Below are 21,068 nucleotides of genomic sequence, written 5' to 3' on the forward strand. Positions count from 1 at the left end.
AAATCAACGTAGAATGGAGGCTTTTGGAGTTTTGAGCACCAGAAATTCTATGATATTCGGCTCCACTTGGAAAAAAAAAAAAAGAAAAAAGAAAAAAGAAATGCCTTAGCTCACCAATAAATGAACATGGGTCATATTTAGCATGCACCAAATGTGCGAAAAATTATCCCATCGAGAACTAAAAGGTGTCCAATTCCCTTGGAAACGTGTCAATTTATCCAGAGTCGCACCGCTTGCTGCCTCTCGAACACTAGATATATTATCTGAACGTTGGCAAGGAGGATTCTGCGCAGCTTGGAAGTCGATCAAAGAAACGCAATGACGGCAATACTTTTGGCAAAGAGAATCACCATTACTGACGGCTTTAAAGCTTTACTTAAGCATAAGCCTCCTTTTGTCTGCTTCTCCACTGCTTTTGAACGTGCCGAGGTACCCTTTCTTTTTCTGTTGCACTCTAGCAAGATTATTATCATCGCCTTGGATCCCAGATCTCATCCTTAATGATTTGATGAATTTTTTGCCTTTTAGGGAAGCAAAGGAATGACAGAGACCAGAGGAGAAGGAACTGGCCCAGATGGGACACCAGGGACATCTTCAGGTGCAGGAAAAGATCCTGTGAGCCAAAGCATGTACGAGGCGAAGCAACAAGCACTAGACATGGACGAGAAATCAACGACAGGAGCAGCTCAGTTCGTAGCTGATACAGCCAAAGAAGGGGTGAGAAAAGCTACAGAAATGGCAGATGTAGTTGGAGATACAGGTAAGAAGACCGTGGATGGTGCTTGGGAAGCAATGAAGCTAACGAGAAGATCATAGAGAGAGTAGTTGGTGATAATAGTAATGGCAACCGAAATAGCGAGGAAGACCCAATAGTTGTGGAGGCTCAGAAGATTGATGGACCTATTGATACAGTGGAATACAGGAACGTAGACAGGAATTGAGTGGAAAGTGTAGACGTCTGTTGCTGCTCTTATATGTAAAAATTAATTGGCAACAATTTTTGCTTTAGAATTGCCTGATCTAGCGTTTCATAATTTCGCAGAACTAAAATCTCGCCGGTGTATGTATATATATACATAATAAATTTAATTTTTGGCCAAGCTTCGGGAGCCCTTCATGCCTTTTGTCTTATTTTTCTGTCTTCGTGTCTGGTACCTTCGTTAGCCAGCCCCTCTAAACAACAATGGATGTCAGAGCCCTTGAAGGGAAGTGCAGTTGCAATGTCGCGGACGATTTCATTGTTGAGAATACTTGGATATGGAACGTACCTACTTGCTGTAATCAAGTATTGAACTAAACGAATTTGGGCGGAACGTAATTGATATTTTAATTTAAACATAATTATTTTTTTCACAAATGTGTAACCACTTAGACTAATAACTGCGAAATCTGTACTTGCAAGAAACAGGCAAGTTATTCTTGCACGAAGATCGGAGCTACCACGAGGTTTACTAGTGTACCAGAGTTAAATACAGGTAACCGGGACTTGGTTATCAAACGAGAAAAACAAAGGAGGAATCCAGATATCACAGAAATTTTACAACTACGCAGGAAATATCATCTGTGCTTTCCCTACTAAGTGCCTCTTCAGTAAGGCGTTTTGCTGCTGAACGAGCATCCTTTATGTTCTTTATAGCATCTGCTGCTTCTTGATTCGACATTACCTACCATCATTCCGAAAACAGATTTTACTGATTACTTTTTCCAAGAGAAAATAATAACAAAAACAGTTTTGAAAAGAACCAACCTTCCACAACCCATCACTAGCTAAGATAATAAACTCTGTATCATCATCAATCATTTCCTTGGCAACATCCGGTTCTGAGCTGAGATGTTCTTTCAAGCTCTTGTCACCAAATGCCCTTGCCACTGCCAATTGCCCATCAACGCGCGGAACATCCCCTGAATTTTATAATCAAGTGGAACCCATTTCTCAATATTCTGATGTGCATTGTGAGAACCAACTACTAAGATCAAAGAGTTTTTACCTGGAAAGTTTGAGACAAAACCACCTCTGCGTTCAATTTCCTCCCTTTCTACATTGGGCTCATGATCAACCGACAGTTGTTTGGCCACACCATTCTTGCAGATAACAGCTCGAGAATCACCAACATTGGCTACTACCAGCATCTGACCGTTGATTAATATTGCCGTGACAGCAGTCGAACCCCCACTACCCAAATCAGCTGCTTTGTCCAAAATAGTAGTATCTGTTATGCGATATGCTCTCCTCATGGCGTTTTCTGGCGCTGTCCAGAAATCTGGCTACTTGCAGGAAAAAAAAAAATTGAAAAGAAAAACAACATAGGGGTTTATTCCTCAATTTTAGCTTTGCGAACTGCATACTGAAACAAGAAGAATATATGGAAAACATATTGACAATCTAGAGAACTTGAAAATGTAAACCCAATTGCTGGATGCAAGTAAATACCCACTAGTCTAACTACCGCCAATCATCACAAACTTTGGAAGTTCTAAAGTGTTGTCATTAATTTGGAAGTTGTAAAGCAGCAAAAAATGCAAATTAAAAATTCTACCTCTTTTAAGATAGTGTCAAACAAATTGGATCGCAAGTAATCGGGAATAATATGGCTAAGATGACCGTCATATATTGCAAACAGACCAAGTTCATTGTCATCAACTTGCTTAAATTGAGCAACAATATAATCTTCCATGGCATGATGTGATTTTCCCTTCACTAAGTGGTAGCCATGCGTTACATGCTTTGATTTCTTGCTCTTGCCCTTTCCAGAGTCTGCAGAAGAACCTATTCCAACTTTTTCCTGCAATATGCATATTCAAACATGTAATTTCACATAAACAGAAGAAACAAAAAACAAAATTAACAAAAAATACCTTCATCTTGTGTATGATTTCCTTGCCAGCCATTGCTCCGAAGATGGAGCTAAGAAATGGGATGTGGGCAGGAATGGTTATGGAAGCAGAAAATCACAGTGGCCAAGAAAGAAAGAAAGTAGGGAGACAAGTGTAAAGTCGAAAAGATGAGGATCACCCAACAGCTGACAACGAAGAAAGACAAACGCATACACATCAGCAATGGGAGTTTTGTTTGTAGTAGCCATCTGGCTCCGCTTTCTCTGCATTTACCAAAAGGGGTCATTGGAGCTCAGATTCTCTACCCGCTATTATACATATCATCCACTTCTTCTTCTTGATTGACCATTGAGTGAGCCTGTTTCCAGATTTCAACTTTCGGGCGTTTTATAAATTTAGGAGTGAAAAATTTTTTATTTGCAAATTTAGGGTTAGTATAAAAGTAAAAAATTTACTTGGCGTCTGTTTGACAGGCGTCAAAGGCTGACGCCACTTTAAGTGACGTCAGACTATTATTTTATTTTTTTATTTTTTTTAAATGGTCTACGCCACTCACAATAGCGCCAGACTATTACTTTCTTATAAATTTTTTTTTTAAAAAAATAGCCTGGCACCACTCCAGGCCTTTTTTTTTTTTTTAAAAAAAAAATTTTAATTATTAAAATATTATAATTATATTAATTAATATATTTTTTTATATTATACTAACTTAATAATTATATTTCTTTATTAAAATAAATTTTTTATAATATATTTTATTAATTTTAATATATTTTTATAATAATATTCTAATTAAATAATATTAATTATAAATTTATTTAACTATTATTAAATATATATATATAAGAAAGATTGAATTAAATAATTCATAAAAAATAAATTAATTAATTAATATAAATATTTAAAATTATAAAAATTAAATTTATTTTTATTGGACTGTCACTCGTATGTAATCACAGAATAATATTAATGGTTCTAATATTTTAGAGATTTATGAAATATAATATAAAAAATTTATTATAATAAAAAAATATAATACAAAAAATTTAATTATTATATAAAAAATATAATATAAATAAAATTATTAGAGATTAAAGAATAATAAATTATATTTATTACATATATATTAATTATTATTTTATATGAAAATAAAATTATAAATATATTTATACTATATATTATAAATATTTAAAATTAATTATGTTATTTGTCCATCTCTCATCAATTTATTTTAAAATCTAATTATCTATATATTTATATTTATTTATATTTATTATTTACGAATGATAAAAATATAATTGAAAAAATATATTATAAATTTAAATATATTATTTCTTATATTTTATCGTTAGAAAGATAAATATGTTTTATTTTTTTATTGATTATTTTAAGAATATAGTTAGTTTTTAATTTAAAATTTTTTTAATTATAAATTAATATATTATATCAAAAATTGTAAAAAATTAAAAAGTCATCTACTAATAATAATAAAAAAATTAAATTTTAAATATTTATAATATATAGTATAAATATATTTATAATTTTATTTTCATATAAAATAATAATTAATATATATGTAATAAATATAATTTATTATTCTTTAATCTCTAATAATTTTATTTATATTATATTTTTTATATAATAATTAAATTTTTTATATTATATTTTTTTATTATAATAAATTTTTTATATTATATTTCATAACTCTCTAAAATATTAGAACCATTAATATTATTTTGTGATTACAGACGAGTGACAGTTCAATAAAAATAAATTTAATTTTTATAATTTTAAATATTTATATTAATTAATTAATTAATCTATTTTTTTATTAATTATTTAATTCAATCTTTCTTATATATATATTTAATAATAGTTAAATAAATTTATAATTAATATTATTTAATTAGAATATTATTATAAAAATATATTAAAATTAATAAAATATATTATAAAAAATTTATTTTAATAAAAAAATATAATTATTAAGTTAATATAATATAAAAATAATATATTAATTAATATAATTATAATATTTTAATAATTAAAAAAAAAATTTTAAAAACATAAGGCCTGGCGCCACGTTGAGTGGCGCCATGCCATTTTTAAAAAAAAAATTATAAGAAAGTAATGGTCTGGCGCCATTGTGAATGGCGCCAGACCATTTTAAAAAAAAATAAAAAAATAAAATAATGGTTTGGCGCCACTTGAAGTGGCGCCAGGCTTTGGCGCCTCAAACAGGCGCCAAGTAATTTTTTAGCTGCCACCTGTCATTCCAACCCCAAATCCTCAAATACTTTTATACTAACCCTAAATTCACAAATAAAAAATTTTCACCCCTGAATTTATAAAAAGCCCTCAACTTTCACTGCTAATTCAGGACTTTCACTAATTTTGGTAATTCTAACACCTTTCTGTGAAACTAGTACAATCACATTTCTCTTGAGATAAAAGGAAGGAAAAAGAAACAACCACAACACAACATAACACAAACTTTTTTGCTCTGTTTAGGTCACTTTCCATTCCCAAAATTTCATGGAATTTCACACACTGTATATAATACTATTTTTTTTTATATCAAATAATTTTCTTCCAATAATTTATCTTCACATATTTTAAGCATTATGATTAAGCATATTTCTATATTTTTGAAAAATTTATTACTTCATCTCTATCTAAAATTTACTTAATTAAATTTCTCTATTCTATAAAATAAATTAATCATTCTATTAAAATCTCTATTAAACGCTATTATTTAATTCAATAATTTTAATTATTTATATTATTTTATTTTTATAATTTTAAATATTCACATTTAACCAACACTACTATAATTTGACTAATAATTTAAATAAATAAATAAATCATTTAATTTTATAAAATATAAAAACATTTTAATTTTAAAATTTTAAAAAAATTAATGAATTTTTTAAATACTTAGGCAGCATTCCTCTCAATATTTTATCACATTATGGGAGTTATTTGAAAAGAAAAGCCAATTGGCAATGTATTAAAACATTTTTTTTTTCCTTAAGAAACTCAAATATCGTGATTCTTTTTTTCCTTTTTTCCAAGGAAAATCTTAATTAAAAAAAAAACCTTTTCCGCGAAACAGCAATTTTTCAAGTGGGATGCGTACGGGTCCAGGCGATTTGGGCTAATAAAACCAGTCGACTGTCAGGTACCAAATTTACCTTCCTCGATGTCATGCTAGTAGAGACAACTGCCAACAAATTTTAGCGTCAGAAACAAAAATAAATTAGAATTAAAAGGAATTATCCAATTTAAGAATACCAGAATTCATGCTTCAGATTGCATTGATGCTTCTCCATTTCTCAGGACTTCTAAACTTATTATTTCAACCTTTGCAACTTACCTTCCGTTTGACCTAATTCATTTAAAAAAAAATAAATTCATTCTTATAAAATCATATATAATTTTTATAAATTAAAAAAATTGAGTTTTTAGAAAAAATTGAATTACATCGCCATATATTAGCCGAATAATTAAAAAAGGAGTAGAACAAAATTGATAAACAAAATTCTAAATGAATTTACATTTGAAAGTGAATCTATTTGCCTCAGTAACCATTAGCCTTCTCGATAAAACTTCTCTCCCATTCAAAGACATTAGAATTTCCTATAACTTGAAATGATAGAACTTCTGAATCTAATGGTTTCTTCCCAAGAATATTTGAGATTATCACCATCAGAGATTGAGAAGCAACATACTCATCCATCTTCTCTGTATCAGTCATTTCTAACGTACGATCCCTCCAAGGTTGGTAGAATGACCTGCATAAATAACATGGAGGAGCTATTTAGTTTACTGCAACACCAAAATATCAGACCTATTTTGTTCGTCTGACCATTTTTTTCATTACATTCTGGAATTGCAACATCTTTTCTGTGTACAATATTACAAGGAAGCTCTCGCAAGAAGTAAACTTCTGACTCAGTTTATCAGTTTTCACCACAAACATATTTATCAGAATTTGAGAAATCATTTAAGCTTGGAGTTTTCCGTGCTACATGAGAAAATATTAGCAGTCTGATTCACAAAGGAAAAACACATGATTCGGATAAAATTGCGCATTCATTCTCCTCGTTCGAAATTCCCAACTAAAAATCTAACTATATATTTACTTCAGTTTAACTTGCAATACAATGTTGGTTAATGAGTCCGCATCCACCTATGCAAAAATAATCAATCTCATACTAGGGGGTCATTTACTTATGCAAAAGAGATCAACCTTATAAGCAAGGGAGGGGGAAGCGCTGCAAGGAAAAATATATTACCATCTCCATTCAGGATTGGCTTCAGTAGGGCAACGAACTTTTGACAACAATGATACCATAGCAGTTCCGTTGTCATGCACGAAATCTGATCCAGATTCAACATAATCAATATATAGATGAATGTTGATAAAAAATTAATTATCCAAAACAACTTAGAATTAAGATAAGTTCCAGGTCTAAGAGCAAGCATACAAACAGCAAGTAAAAACCAATTAGACTAGCATACCTGAACATTTGAAGGGACTACAAAAAAGTAGAAGACATAGTGCAGAAACAGCTGAAGAAAGCACTCTACTAGTTGAACCAAGAAGCTGTTGGAGAAAAATTATTGTCTCAGCTAATACCTCTTCGCAGTCAAATTTACGGTTGTTCCTTCCTCCAGATGTCACTTCTACATATTCCAGAAAAGACTGCAAGGATTTTAAGCTTGATCTTTCTGAATATTTGGAATTTACATCATTAAGCTTCCAAGAAAGCTTCCCAAGAATGACAGCAGCAACAAGCCAACGTAAAAGTTTTGAGATCAAAGACTCGTCAGATGGTGTTTCCTCTGAGATGATCACTGGACTGACTTTATGGCGAAATATTCTCAGTGAATCAGACTTCAAGGCAGTAGAAAGTGCCCACATAAGGAAACCTGAAAGCTTTTCCTTTTTCTGTAAAACACATTTAACAGAAATTTTACTTGAATAGAACAAGCATAATTGCATAACAGCACGTAAAAATTGAACTAAAATTAGAATCATAGATTGATTTATTCCCAATAAGTTTACTTTTGGATATCCCCATAGAAAACCATTATACATGCACTACTGACCTCCTCTTCAACTATATTTTTGTTCTCTCTTCTTTTTTCCCCAGTGCTATTACTAAATCACATAAAACCTACTTGTGTCTTATAATCCTCTTTCTAAGGTTTTAGCTACTTCATGAGAATGAGGATGTCTAGACAGACAGACAGATAGATAGATAGAGAGAGAGAGAGAGAGGGACCATGTAAAAAATGTCAACTGGAGGTGTGCTCATAAGTATAACTTGAAGCCCAAACTCTGCATTTGGGCTAGATCTTGAAGTATCACATGCACATAGAACTTGATGAATTGTAAATAAACTCTCCATCGAAAGAATAAAATGAGGTTGATAAATTTTCCTTTTCTGTGATATCTTCAATGTTAATGTCATTATCTGTAGAATTGAATTAACCAATGAAACATTGTCCTTAATCAACTTCAAGCCACCAACTAGGAGTTTGTACAGATTAGATGAAAGTTCCATTAGCTGCTCTAGAGCAGTGTCTTGCAACCACTGGATGACGTCTCTGGACAAAATTATATCAGATACAACCTAAAAGGAATTAAAGAAAGAAGTTAGTAAGATAATGCATTTATTCTCAATCATAACTTGCACACAGAGCATGTAAAATACATGTAATTATATAGAATAATGGTTAATGCATACAATTCTTCTCTAGCTAATGCAAGTCGAGGGCTGTATCTGCAAAACTCCCATTCTAACATTAATTTTGTGAAACAGCAATGGCTTAATTATGAGAAGGAACAAAAATTATAAAGGTTATGGAACAGAAACTTCGCAGGACAAACAACAAGGTCCAAACAAGAAGATAGGAAAACTAGTAACTACCTCAACGGCCACAACCAACTGCAGTGTAGAAAAACTGTTATTTTCATCCAACAGCCCATTGGAAAACGAGATTATAGTTGATAACCATGGAAACAGGCCACAGTATTCAACCAGATGACGAGTCATTCTATGCAATTTGACTGACTTCTTCACTACCTGCAAAACAAATGAGGACGCTGTAATATCAATTTTTCTTCATCCTCACAACAAAACAGATGCAAACCAAGCAAAGTACTAAATCTCAACAGGTTTAAAGCTATTCAGTCTTCAGAGAGCATCAACTGCATTAAACATTTGTTATTCCATTCAATCCAAGGTTTTACTCAATGCATATAGCATTGAGTTTCACATTGTAACAACAATTAGGACCTTATTGTTGTTAAAATAAACCTGTTTTTGTCATTAATAGTGTTAAATTTGGTCCAGACTTAACTCATCCAAAAGTCAGCTCAAGGGGAAAGAGTGCCTATGGCCCATATAAGAGACATGTTACCTTTCCACAACCGATGTGGAATTCAACACAAACCTCACGCCCAGAATTTTACTGGTGCGTGACATATTTATAGGAAGCCTAACATCGGATGGGAGGCTCTGATACTATGTTAAATTTGGGCCAGACCTAACTCATCCAAAAGCTAGCTCAAGGAGGAGGAGTGCCTATGGCCCACATAGGGGACACATTACCCCTTTCCGCAACCGACGTGGGATTCAACAAATAGAAATTGCAAATGGCCAAAAAAGTTTGATACAGGAATACGTCAAGGCTTTAGACAGAATTATACTCTTATGCCTGTAAGGAAAAAGGCGATAATTCAGTTTAAAGAATAACTTCATAACCAGTCAAAATGATAAATCCATAGTTGACAAACAAAGAATCTCCAGATAAGATATTAAAATTTGTGGAATTCATTAATACTTCAAATACCAGAATTACTCACCTGCTAGTACATTACAGTATCTTTAATGTAATTCCCAATGCTTGCTTATTAAGCATGTTAGTCAACATTTTTAGGAAATGACTTGAGTATGCAACTAAACAACAAATAAATGTGACAGAATTTTAATCAGGAGGCATACAAGTTACCTGTAGTATCAGTTCCTTTGACTCATTATCTGCAAGAGGAGTAGCATAGAAACTCAGTAGGGTCTCAAGCACAGAATTCTTGATAAATATTTCAGCATCATCATTTAAATTCAGTCCAGAACATGCCAGGCGGAGAATCCACAGCCTCTCTGCTCTGAAGTTAACAGAGTTGCTCTGGAACAAATTATGAAATAATGGTACGCACTGCAAAATCGAATGGAGGAAATAAAGATCCATCTATAATGCACGTTGCAAAACAAAGAAAAATACAAAAGAAGGGGGAGGAATTTCATTTTTTTCCCTTATAAAAAATATACCTTCATGTTCACTTTGGGAGAATGCATCAAATGCTTACTTAAGGTTGTATAATAATCATTTGAAGGATCCAACAGTATCAAAGAAGACTCTGCAGCAAAAAGTGCTACAATGGAAGGAATTTTCTGCCACGGCTCTTTGATTCCATTTTGCATATACGTCAGCAGAAGATGAAGCCGCATTATATCCTTTTTCTTTTGGCATCCCTGTTTTAGACAATTTCAGCAACAAATTAAATAAGAATTCAATGAAAATCAAGTATGGCTATGAACAAGATGAATATCTGGTACAAATTGCCAATACCATAAAAAACAATTAATAAGTTCCTAGCTAATGCAATCAATATTCTGTTGTGCATTAAACAGAGAAATGTGGGAAATATACTTATACTATGAGCTGATCACTACAACAACACCACAACTAAGCCTTAATCCCAAAGGCCACCAATGCGCACAGCAACACCTAGCCAGTGACAAGCCCGGATCAGTAGAGGGTTGAGGCAGGTTGATGGCCAGTGTAAAACTCAGCTAATCACCATACATTTTTTAAAGTTTTTTTGTTACAAAGGAGATATCAAAAATAAGTAACCCATAATCCTGAATAGCATCCCAGTATCCCACACAACTTTAACTGAACTATTAGAAGGGGGAAAAAAATTCAACCAATAAAAAAGCTTAGCTCAAAAATGTACAGATACATGCATGACATCATACGGCAAAGACATTCTCCAACAGACATATAAAGCTCTGCCATATAAGCTCACAGAAGGACGTAGAGACTTTCTACGAACCAGAAACAGCAGGGAAAACCTTTACCTCTAATGCATTTTTATACCTCCCAAGAAATTCGTAACCCAACTTTCTCATCCCAACATCAGGTGAAGAAATGCTTACAAATGCAATTGCAAGCAAGCCCAAACCAGCAAATTCCATAGGCTCAATATAACCCGTCAACAAAATGTGGATTGAGAACCGCAAGAGGAAAACAGGATCATAACGTTGTATTCTGTCAGCAGTAGGAGAATATATCTGCATAAAGTATAAGGGTGTAAAATGCCTCAGAGCTACAACAAAAGTGCAAATAATTCAAAAGCAAAATTCAGATAACAGCCAGAGCAGTTCAGGTCATACCACATGCATGGTCTTCAGATTCTCTGGTTTAAACCTATTTAATGATAAAATTCCATCACTTGCAATTCTTTCGTAAGGAAAATGAAGAACTGTTGCCGAACACAACTTGGGGTCAATAGGGAGGATTTCCCTAAATTGACTTCTTCTATGTTCTTCAAGTGCTTCTGTATCATTAATAATATTAGAAGATGGAACCCGGTCCAAAGCTCGTTCATTTCTTACTTTCCAAGCAGAACTTCCCCACAGGTAATCCATTTCAGCGAGATCTTCAGATACTGACTTATCGATATATTCAATCTCTTGCATTAGATGGTACATCTCCAAGTCAATTTCACTCAGAGTTGCACCATAAGAAGACAAAAGCAATAAATGCAATTCCTTGAGATTTACTCCTATTTCATTTCCAGGAGAACCACCAGATAAGTCAGGGTTCAACTGAATGAGTGTCCTAAGTAACTTAACAATTTCCAACTGTTTCATATGAGGCTTAGTTGTTTGCACATCATTCTCACTGTTTGGATGGGTGATGACAAGTGATCGCAGAATGCTGGGCACAGGCCTGAAAAGAGCACCAATCTGACAACTGTGTAATTCTGTGAGAGAGCGCATGGTAGATGCGAACTGAGAGTGGGCAAGAAGCAGCTGAATATACAGAGCAGAAGAAAATTTTCCCTCTGACAGCAATAATAGGATACTACGAAGAATATCCAATGTTTTGGGATCTTCAAACCTATACAGAAGAGATGATCTCATCAATTGTTCAAGAAAAGGAATGGCTTGCAGTTGGACAAGGTCAGCACGCATCTCTGCGGTTAATTCAAGAATAGTTTTCAAAATAAACAATTCCAGGTATCTGTACAACTGTAAAGAACAGGAACCCTTTTCTTTTCTGGAACCACTTGAGACTGAAGGGAATTTCTTAACCACGTATTGCCAAGTACTTACCAAAATCTTTATAAACCGCATCCTTGATTGACTCTCTTTATTGGACACCATGTACAATGAGATCGGATTTGAGCTCCCATCTGCCTTTTCTTTTGGAGATTGTACATGATTCACCATAGGAAATAACATCATCCGACATAATGAAATTTTTGCAACAACCCTATTGATAAGGTTTAGTGACCGGCTAAGCGAGTAAAATTCCATTTCATTAACATCACAGTCTAGCAGCTGATCATGGGCATCAGAACAAGTGAAAATGGAACTAAACATCTTCAATCGCTCCTTCACTTTCATGTCTCCACTGAAGGAAAAGTGCCATTGTAACATCTGCATTGCCTTTCCAAGAAGGCTAGCATACACCAAATTGAGAAGTTCTTCAATAGATGATGGGAGGAACTCATCATAATTTTCCTGAAATACATATCCAGATACAAAGCTCTTCCAGTTCTGAAAGCCGCTTAATAGTACTTTCGAATAAAATGAAGGTATGGCAGTAAACTGCTTGTAGTACTGCTTTTCAAATTTCATGGAAACTGAAATCAAGTATGAACATGCAGAAGGCAACAATAACAAAAAGTCCTCATCTGAAAGTGATGCTTCACAGGTCTCTTCCACCATGTTGTCCTTAAGATGGAGTTTTTCATTCAAAATTCCTAAGAGTGAATACCCAAAGACTGACAGATGCAGGGGGCTCACGTCAACAAGAAGAAACAACAACTTAGCTTTTGTCTTGCTTGTGCCATAAATGCAGTGAGAAAGGATTTCTACAGGAGTGCTCATGATAACCCTTGATAACGTCAAGCTTAGGGCATTGAGTAAATCACACTGCAAGTACTTTTGCTTGTGGATGACACCGACAGCTTCCAACAAACAACCATATGCAAAATCCACTTTAAAATTGGTGGCAAACTTGCATATTTTAGAATAGATTTTCTCAATAAGGTTAAAATCCAAAAACTCTTTTTCCATTTCCCAAAAGGTACAAAACAGTGCTCTGGTAGTTACAGACCGCTGCAAATAAATAGATAAAGTTCTGAAAGCATCACCAGCAAGACAAAATCCAATTGAAAAGGCAAGTGTCCTGCAGGATTTCTGAGTAGTCAAACCATTCAATTCAAATCTATCAAATATCCAAAGCACTAAATCAAAAAGCTCAAATGGGGAAATAAACTGCACTAAAGAATGCAAAGCATAAAATGGATGGAGAAGGGGCAGAAAATCCTCAGTCTGGATGCACATGTCAAACTTGTCCTTCAGTTCCAGATATATCTTCTGTATCAGGATTTGGAAAGCCTTCACAAGCTGCTTGCTCACCCCATCTTCATCTTTGGGTATACAATATTGCCCAGTCAAAGGAGATAATAAGTAGTCAAAAGTTGTCGTCAACATATCCAAGACAAGATGATCTATTGGATGGATTCTGTGCTGAGAAAAACTAAGAAATGCCTCTAAATTGTCCCCGAAGTTTCCCTCTGCAAAATTATTGTCAGTCAAATTCTCATCACATCTCAAAGGATATGTCAAGCATGCTTTTACTGCAGGATGACAAAAGATGATTTCAGCCACTTCTTGAATCATTTTGGTTGAAGGAGGATCCTTTGAATCAGGCTTCAAAACCAGTAATTGAGCAAGCATGTGCTTCAAAAGAGCAAAGCATACCTCAGCAAATTCTCCCAATTTAGCCAATGGTTTTATTCTCCACGACAACTGTATCTGATAAAACCAAAACAGAAGAAGGTGCAAGTAGGAAACTACAAAATCACTTGTGCACTCAGATAGTTTAGCCATAAGCACATCATTTATCTTGGAAGTTTCCGATAAACCAGGACTACCGCAGCTTATAATGGCAGGAAATAGCACATGAAAAGGTGCCTGCTTCAGAAAAAGACCAAATGTAACAGCAGCTGCAGATTCACTATCATCAAAGTCCACTTCAAGTATTTCTTGTGGAGCAACAACATCATTTTTTATGCCTTGAGGATCAATCAAAGAAACAGCCATTTCTAGACCCGGAAAGAAAACTTGAGGCCATAACTTCAAAACACCAGCAAGAAAATTTTGCTCAAGAAAAAATATTGAGGATAAGAATGGCAGAGGAACCAGAAGATGCTGAGAAACAGCCATAACTGTAGGAAAGTTCTTCAGTAGACTCTCTGATTCTGTACACATAATTGCAGAAAAAAAGGCTTTCATTATTCCAGCTCTTTCCCCACCATGCCCACTTTCTAAATTCTTTCTTAATTCACCAAGTGCTCTCACAAAAGAACCATCAACAGGCACATCTTTTTCGTCAATCAGAAAAAAACAGCAGGCCCTTTGATGCAATATACTCTCTGCAAAGAGCAATAAACTTTTCAATGGCTGCCACTCCACAGAACATCGACCCTGAAGTCCCTCAAACAAAACTGATCTAATCAAAGCAGCTAACAACCTTGCATCTACCTGAAAAAATTGATGTCTCATCCCATCGTGTAAAAAGAATTGCAATTATTAGTTAAAAAACACAAATTTTACCTGAGTTTGCAATAAATATTTCAACGTGTTGCACACATAAACAGATATCATCGACTTCTCCAGCAATGAAAAGGTTCCAGATTCAGAACTTAGTAACCTTGTACACTTCTGTAAGACACATATGACGAGAGGACTGAACTTGGGTGAAATATCTGTGCAAGGGAAAGAGGAGACATTAGAACAAATGTCCCATCATTTGTCATAATTTTTTTGTAAGGAGCTTGAGGCTGTCTCACGCAATCTTATAGAAAAAAAAAAAAAAAAAAAAAAAGAAAGAGAGAGAGAAGGAGGAAAGAAGTTACTTCTAGGCTCTAAATAGTAAATAGAATTAATAAATCAATAGAACAGTAAAGCAAACAGCAAAGTGGTAGTTCATAAGGATGAGCAGCGCCCTACCGTAATTGATTCAATGGAGAAGAAAAGTTTAACCATCCAATAAATCCTGTGGTTAGGCAGTGGCAGACTATGACTTGAAGTATGGTTTGAGATAGGTTACGTACGAGGACAAGAAGATGAATAAGACTATTCAAGGCTCCATACAGGCATGACTTGCCACTGCACCTATTTTATAATGGTGCCAGACAATCCTTCAAATACAGCACTCCCTCCCAACAGAAAAGAAAAAAAATACAACTGAACTATGCTTTAATTCCAAACTACTTGGGATACCCTACATGAATCATTTTCCTCTATTGCATTTGGTTTAGTGGAGTACACATCCAAAAAGATGTAGATTGCACTTCCTCCTCCTTCCCCCCCCCCCCCAAAAAAAAAAATGCCGAAAAAGGGCAAAAAAACAAGCAGCCACAAAATTTAATCCAAAGGGAGGAGGAAATAACAGAGGAAGTTGAAGAAAAAGCAGTGGGAGAAGTGGGCAAGACCCAATTAGATAGGGACTGAGGCTGAATGAGTAGAAACGCCAAAAAGAATGGGAAGCAAAACTATACTATGGTTTTCCTAGAGAATGGTGGAATCAAGCCACAAAAACCAGACATGAAAATGTAAAGTAAAGAGAAATTAAGCATACCAATTACCTTTAAATTCATTTGAATGGTAAATATGGTTCCTAACTGCATCCCAGTATCTAAATAAATTATTCCCAATGGTAGAAATGGCATCACACAAGAATGAGATGGCAGCTGTTGACAAGTTCTGCAGTTCTGCTCCAATGGTCTCAACAGATGATTTAACTACACTGTAACCCGGTAGAAATAAGATCCATGCAACTATTTCATGTAAGTTTCTGTCAAATGCACCTGTACTTGACATGGCTGCTTGTGTCAAATTGTAAGCTTGAGCCTTTATGTCACCACGTGGTGAAAAGATTATCAAATTAAGAAATGGCTGCAGATGCTTATACATCAGTGGTGGAGTTCTGATGGCAATTTCACTCCCTGGATACCATCTAACATACTCAACTAGAAGAGGCATCAGGGAGCACAAGAGATTAGATGGCAATTCTGAAGGATTGTTGAGAAGGTTCATAAAAAAATCAAATGAACCATCCAAAGCACTGGGCATTATCAGCTGTAAAAGATAAAATAAATGCCACTGTAAGACTTAATAACTAGGAGCAGTTTTCTAACTTCTTCATAATTTATAATGTCAAAAATAAACTTATCCAAATCCATGATTTCCCTGTGAGATATACAGTAATTATAATTTTCGTTAGTTGCACTATGATAACAGGATTTTCAGCAAAATGTCCATAAATCTGAAGAATAAACAAGCATAAAGTGCTGCAATCCAAGAATTGTTAAAAACAGAATTATAAAATAGCTCATATATAGCAGAAAATAGATATAGGAAGCTCAAGGTGGGCGCCAAGGATGTAACATATACTTCACATTCTCCAGATAATCCTAAGCCAAATACTAAGAAACTGGAGGTTTTGATAAGGTATCACTAACATGACCGACTTGCAAAGCTATTTAATTGCAGTTTACATGCCATGCAGCTATTTGGCAACAGAACCAGCTACTAGCATCAGAATTAAGCATAATACATGAAAATCAAAGGAAAAGAATTCATGACAACCAAGTGGAACAAACTTATAAAGGCTGAACAAACAAAAGACATTAAGGAAAAAATAATAATCAATAATACCAATTGAAAAAGCAAAGGCACTGATTTAGCTATCAGAAGCCTAACCCTTATATGCGGCTGACTTCAGCAAGACAAAATGCATATCAATGCCAAAACGTATCCCGCACATAAAGTTACAACACAAATCATTTACACCTTTAAGCAAGTTATTATTCAAGGATATGAACAAAAATATATTCATTTTGTATTTAGAAGGCCTAAAATCAGAGAGCATTTCTCAAATTTGACCAAACCCTTTCATTTTGGCAACTTAGTCTGATTTAAAATTTTGATTTCAACTTTACCTCCCACAGGCCATGAAATATCTCAAATTCAATAAAAAACCAACACAAATTTTAATTGTATTGAGCAAGAATAAGAAGCATATGCTTTCACATGTATGGCAAGACCTCTAGTGTGATCCTCACTCTTGTCTGTGTGTGTGTGTGGTTACAACTATATTGGCACATTTTATTGTCTAGATAATTTCAGAAAACCATAGTATTAAAGAAACACAACTCAGTTTAAACCAAACCACATTCACCTAATAAAATCCTGATTCACTTAAACAAATAGCCTTGATAGGTTGTGAAATCAAACATGAGATTTAAAATTTTGAAACTTACAAGATAAATTTTGAGAGCATCAAGAAGCTTAGACTGGAAGAATATCTCTGCATCTTTTAATGTAGTGACAGGCACGGAGCATAGGTCAGAACCCCACAATTCCAATATGAGATTAATAAAATCCATTGCACCATCTGATGCATGTGGTATTTGTGATTCCACAACATTTCCATCATCTTCAGGCAATACAATGTCTGGAACTGAACTTATCCCACCTATAACAATATCTGCATCCTCGTTTGTAACTTTTGTTTTCAAGTTCTTCCTTCTCTTGCTACAACGAAGAGAACTACCTTTATCTGCTGTTCTTTTCAAGCATGACTTATCACACCTGGCATGGCTACTTAAAGAAGATAGTAGAGTGAGTAGAACTTGGGGATCAGGAAGCAGAGTTTGAATTTCACTCCAGATTTTCTGCTTAAGAGATGCCCACTTTTGTATCATTTGTTTCCTAGTACAAAACAGGTTTATGGCCCTTAAGAATGAATCCAACAACTTCAGAGCCTCCAAAAGTAGTCTGAGAGTTCCATTCTTCACAAGAAAATCTAAGTGAAGTAACCCCTTAGTTATTAGTGATCGGCTCAATGAACGAGAAGATATAATAGTCATGACATTCTGCACATCCACACTATCACAACAAGGCAGATCATTAGATTGAGAATCAATGAAACCAAAAGGATCACCTACAGCCATCGAGGAAACCAAGTTTGCTGCCAAAGAAACAGTAGAAAACCTGCAAGTGCTTCAGTTGCAGTAACAATAATAACAATGATGCTGATGATGATTTAAAAAAAAAAAAAACACATTTGAATCAAAAGCTACTTTGTCTATGCATAAATATGCAAAAATCTGACCAGCTAGGAGATGTATAATCTTCAAGGTTGTAGGGGAACTCCTCCATATAGGCTGAGCCAAAGGACAGCCTGCCCCTGACAATAGCTAAAATCAATTCTCTGTGATAGTCAATCTCTGTTGCCTTAAGCTTCTTCATGAGCTCCAAAAGTCTCTTTGGATTACCCCTTAATGGTTTTGGGTGTCGCTTGAAATCTGGCATCAACCCATTGCAAGGATCAGTACAAACCATAAGGAGCACATCATGTGCAAGCTCTGCAGAGGGTCCATTTCGCCTTCCTGAAATGCCAGCTAACTGTTCCAAAACAACACTCCCAAAGAGAACACTTCTAAGAGCTGGGGGAATCATTGACTGTTCAGTCAGAATCTTATCCCGCAACGTGGACAACACAAAAAAAACAGTCTCATTGTCATCATTCTCAAGCCCACGAAGAACACCAGAGAACATTTGTCTCTGCTGTAGGACCCACCTTAGTAATCCTGGTTTGCCAGCCTCCAAAAATGACATTGCAAATCCAACAAAAGCCTTTCTTGTGGAGTGCTTCCTTTTTTTGTCATTCTGCCTGAGTTTATACTCTGCAAGTTTGGAGAATGCCTGGAGTTTGAAATCAAACTTCTTTGCAACCTCAGAAGCCAAACCTGACCCACGCCTAACAATTGATGCCATTAGCAAAAGAGCTGCATTTTGTCGCTTTCCTTCTTTACTATTTAGCTCCTTATAAACAATCTCCAACTTTTCTTCAATAAAAGATCGGGCAAACTTGTCAAGAACCACACTTATAGCAATTCTCCCTTTATCATTTGGCTTGTATTTTCCATCAGGATGACTAAGAATCACAGATATTAATGATAATATATAAGACACTCCAGGTTTGCCCTCCCGAAGCTTCAAAACTCCCATAAGTTCTGAGAAATTTGAAGTTGACTGTACATATAGGCGGAGCAATTCCCCACCAGAATTTCCTTTGAGCAATTTAATGAACTCCTTTGAAGCATCCGAGCATAACTTAATCTCAAATGAATTGATCTTATGTAAGAGTTCTCTAAGTTTAGCTTCATGGCTCGCTTTATTAACTACATTTATAGCTTTCCTCCCCTCCATTTCACTATCCTCCTCTTCCTTCAAAACTGCAATTTGACAAAGCAAATATGTAAGTAAATTCATACTTATGTTACTTTCCAGACAAAATATACAATGCTACTTGGAGAAGCTAAGGCAGAAGAAAACCAAAAAATTAGTAAGAGCTTCCAATTCAAAAGGCCAAGTGCTATAAATATATCCTTTTTCTGGTTAATGAAAGAAAAAACAAAGATACCTAAAACGTTACTAAAGATTATACTTCTCTCAGCATTCTATCAAATTAGATCACAAACCACCACTTACCTTATAAATTTTCAACAGAAAATAACAGTGGGAATCAAAAAGAAGAGCAAAAGGCAATCAAGCACAAAGTTAACGAACTTGAAATTTAGCATTCCTAAAATTTCTTGGCTCCCAATCCGGGGAAGTTGTTAGTAATAGAGACGCGTAGTTAGAATTACACACCTAGGTCATCATCGGAGGCTGAAGTCGGGTCCTCCATTCAAGAGAACTGCTTTTGAGTCTCTTGTCTCTAGGGTTTAAAGAAGGGTTTAGACTTTAGACTATACTGATGAAGATGCAATTCCACGTCAGAATTTGGGGTTTTTATCTAAAAGAGACTAAAAGGAAATACCATTGAAGAGAGGGCAAAATTTTCTTCTCCGCCGCCCATATATAATCGGCGGTAGCTACCGCTGGGGCAGGCTTTTAATAAAATAATAAATAAATAACTCTTTGATCTTTTAATTTAACATAATTAACGTATCCATTTCTATATTTTTAATATTAAATATTTAAATTTTTTTATAATTAATTTATTTAAATAAAAAAATTGTATATATTTTTATTATTAAAAATATAAAAATATTTTTATTATCTATTTAAATTAATAAAAAATATATTAATTTTTAAATTTTAATATAATTAATAAATCAGTCTTTATAAATTTAAAATTAAATATTTAAATTTTTTTTAATAAATCCATTTGAATTCTATTATTTACATTCATGTCTTGCAATTAAAATATTTTTTAAAAATATAAAAATATTTTTATTATTTTCTTTTAAGTTAAATATATTAAAAGTTAAAATTTTATTTCATATCTATTAAAATTTAAATATTTCTTATCCTTTATTTTTTATTTATAAAAACACTTAAATCCCATCAATCTTTATATAAACTATTATATTCAAACTAATCTTTTAACACTTTTTATCATTTAAATTTTATTCATTAAAATATTTCATAACTTTTAAAAATATTTATAATTTTAATTATTTTTAAACAATACTAAATAATTTTTAAATAGTATTAATCTTTAAAAAATTATACTTTTAAAAATTTAACTATCCAATATTCAATAACTTCAAACTAATAATTATAATAAATAGAAAATTGTAATTTTTTTATGAAATAAATATAAAGAATTTAAGGATTTAATTTTAAAAATATAAAAATTAATATATTAATTATGCTAAAAATTAAAGATTAAAATATAATTTATATAATATAAAATATTTTTTCATGATAAAAATATTTTATATATTTAAAATATTTATTTTCTTTCTAACTTAATTAATAAAATTTAAAGGATTTAAGTGTTTGATTTAAAAAATATATAGATCAATCTGTTAATTATATTAAAATTTAAAAATTAAAATA

At 33.5% G+C, this 21,068-nt stretch overlaps 3 protein-coding genes across 4 annotated transcripts; 1 reads left to right on the forward strand and 2 right to left on the reverse strand.

Annotated features, from left to right (window-relative positions):
- Positions 1-171: 171 nt before the first annotated feature.
- Positions 172-1,315, forward strand: LOC110602761. Its single transcript, XM_021740359.2, has 2 exons — positions 172-429; positions 529-1,315. The coding sequence occupies exons 1-2, from the start codon at positions 319-321 to the stop codon at positions 814-816; spliced, it is 399 nt and encodes a 132-aa protein (XP_021596051.1). The 5' UTR covers positions 172-318; the 3' UTR covers positions 817-1,315.
- On the reverse strand, positions 1,303-3,181 carry LOC110601300 (probable protein phosphatase 2C 39). The gene is made up of 5 exons (XM_021738385.2): positions 2,857-3,181; positions 2,538-2,783; positions 1,989-2,265; positions 1,748-1,902; positions 1,303-1,664 (listed from the first exon to the last, which is right to left on the reverse strand). Exons 1-5 carry the CDS (start codon positions 2,887-2,889, stop codon positions 1,527-1,529), a joined length of 849 nt encoding a protein of 282 aa, XP_021594077.1. The 5' UTR covers positions 2,890-3,181; the 3' UTR covers positions 1,303-1,526.
- A 3,070-nt stretch (positions 3,182-6,251) lies between these two features.
- On the reverse strand, positions 6,252-20,072 carry LOC110602382. 2 transcript variants are annotated; one of them, XM_021739882.2, is made up of 14 exons: positions 19,872-20,072; positions 18,328-19,453; positions 17,474-18,206; positions 15,797-16,289; positions 14,763-14,914; positions 11,304-14,690; positions 10,989-11,201; positions 10,176-10,379; positions 9,859-10,062; positions 8,775-8,930; positions 8,127-8,477; positions 7,360-7,789; positions 7,134-7,218; positions 6,252-6,629 (listed from the first exon to the last, which is right to left on the reverse strand). In XM_021739882.2, the coding sequence occupies exons 1-14, from the start codon at positions 19,906-19,908 to the stop codon at positions 6,416-6,418; spliced, it is 7,785 nt and encodes a 2,594-aa protein (XP_021595574.1). In that variant the 5' UTR covers positions 19,909-20,072; the 3' UTR covers positions 6,252-6,415. The 2 variants fall into 2 exon arrangements, with proteins under 2 accessions (XP_021595574.1, XP_021595575.1); XM_021739883.2 differs by lacking the exon at positions 19,872-20,072 and having other exon boundaries at positions 17,474-18,183; positions 18,328-18,469.
- Between the last annotated feature and the right edge of the window lie 996 nt (positions 20,073-21,068).

This window comes from Manihot esculenta, chromosome 15, assembly GCF_001659605.2.
Source record: "Manihot esculenta cultivar AM560-2 chromosome 15, M.esculenta_v8, whole genome shotgun sequence".
Lineage (NCBI taxonomy): Eukaryota > Viridiplantae > Streptophyta > Magnoliopsida > Malpighiales > Euphorbiaceae > Manihot > Manihot esculenta.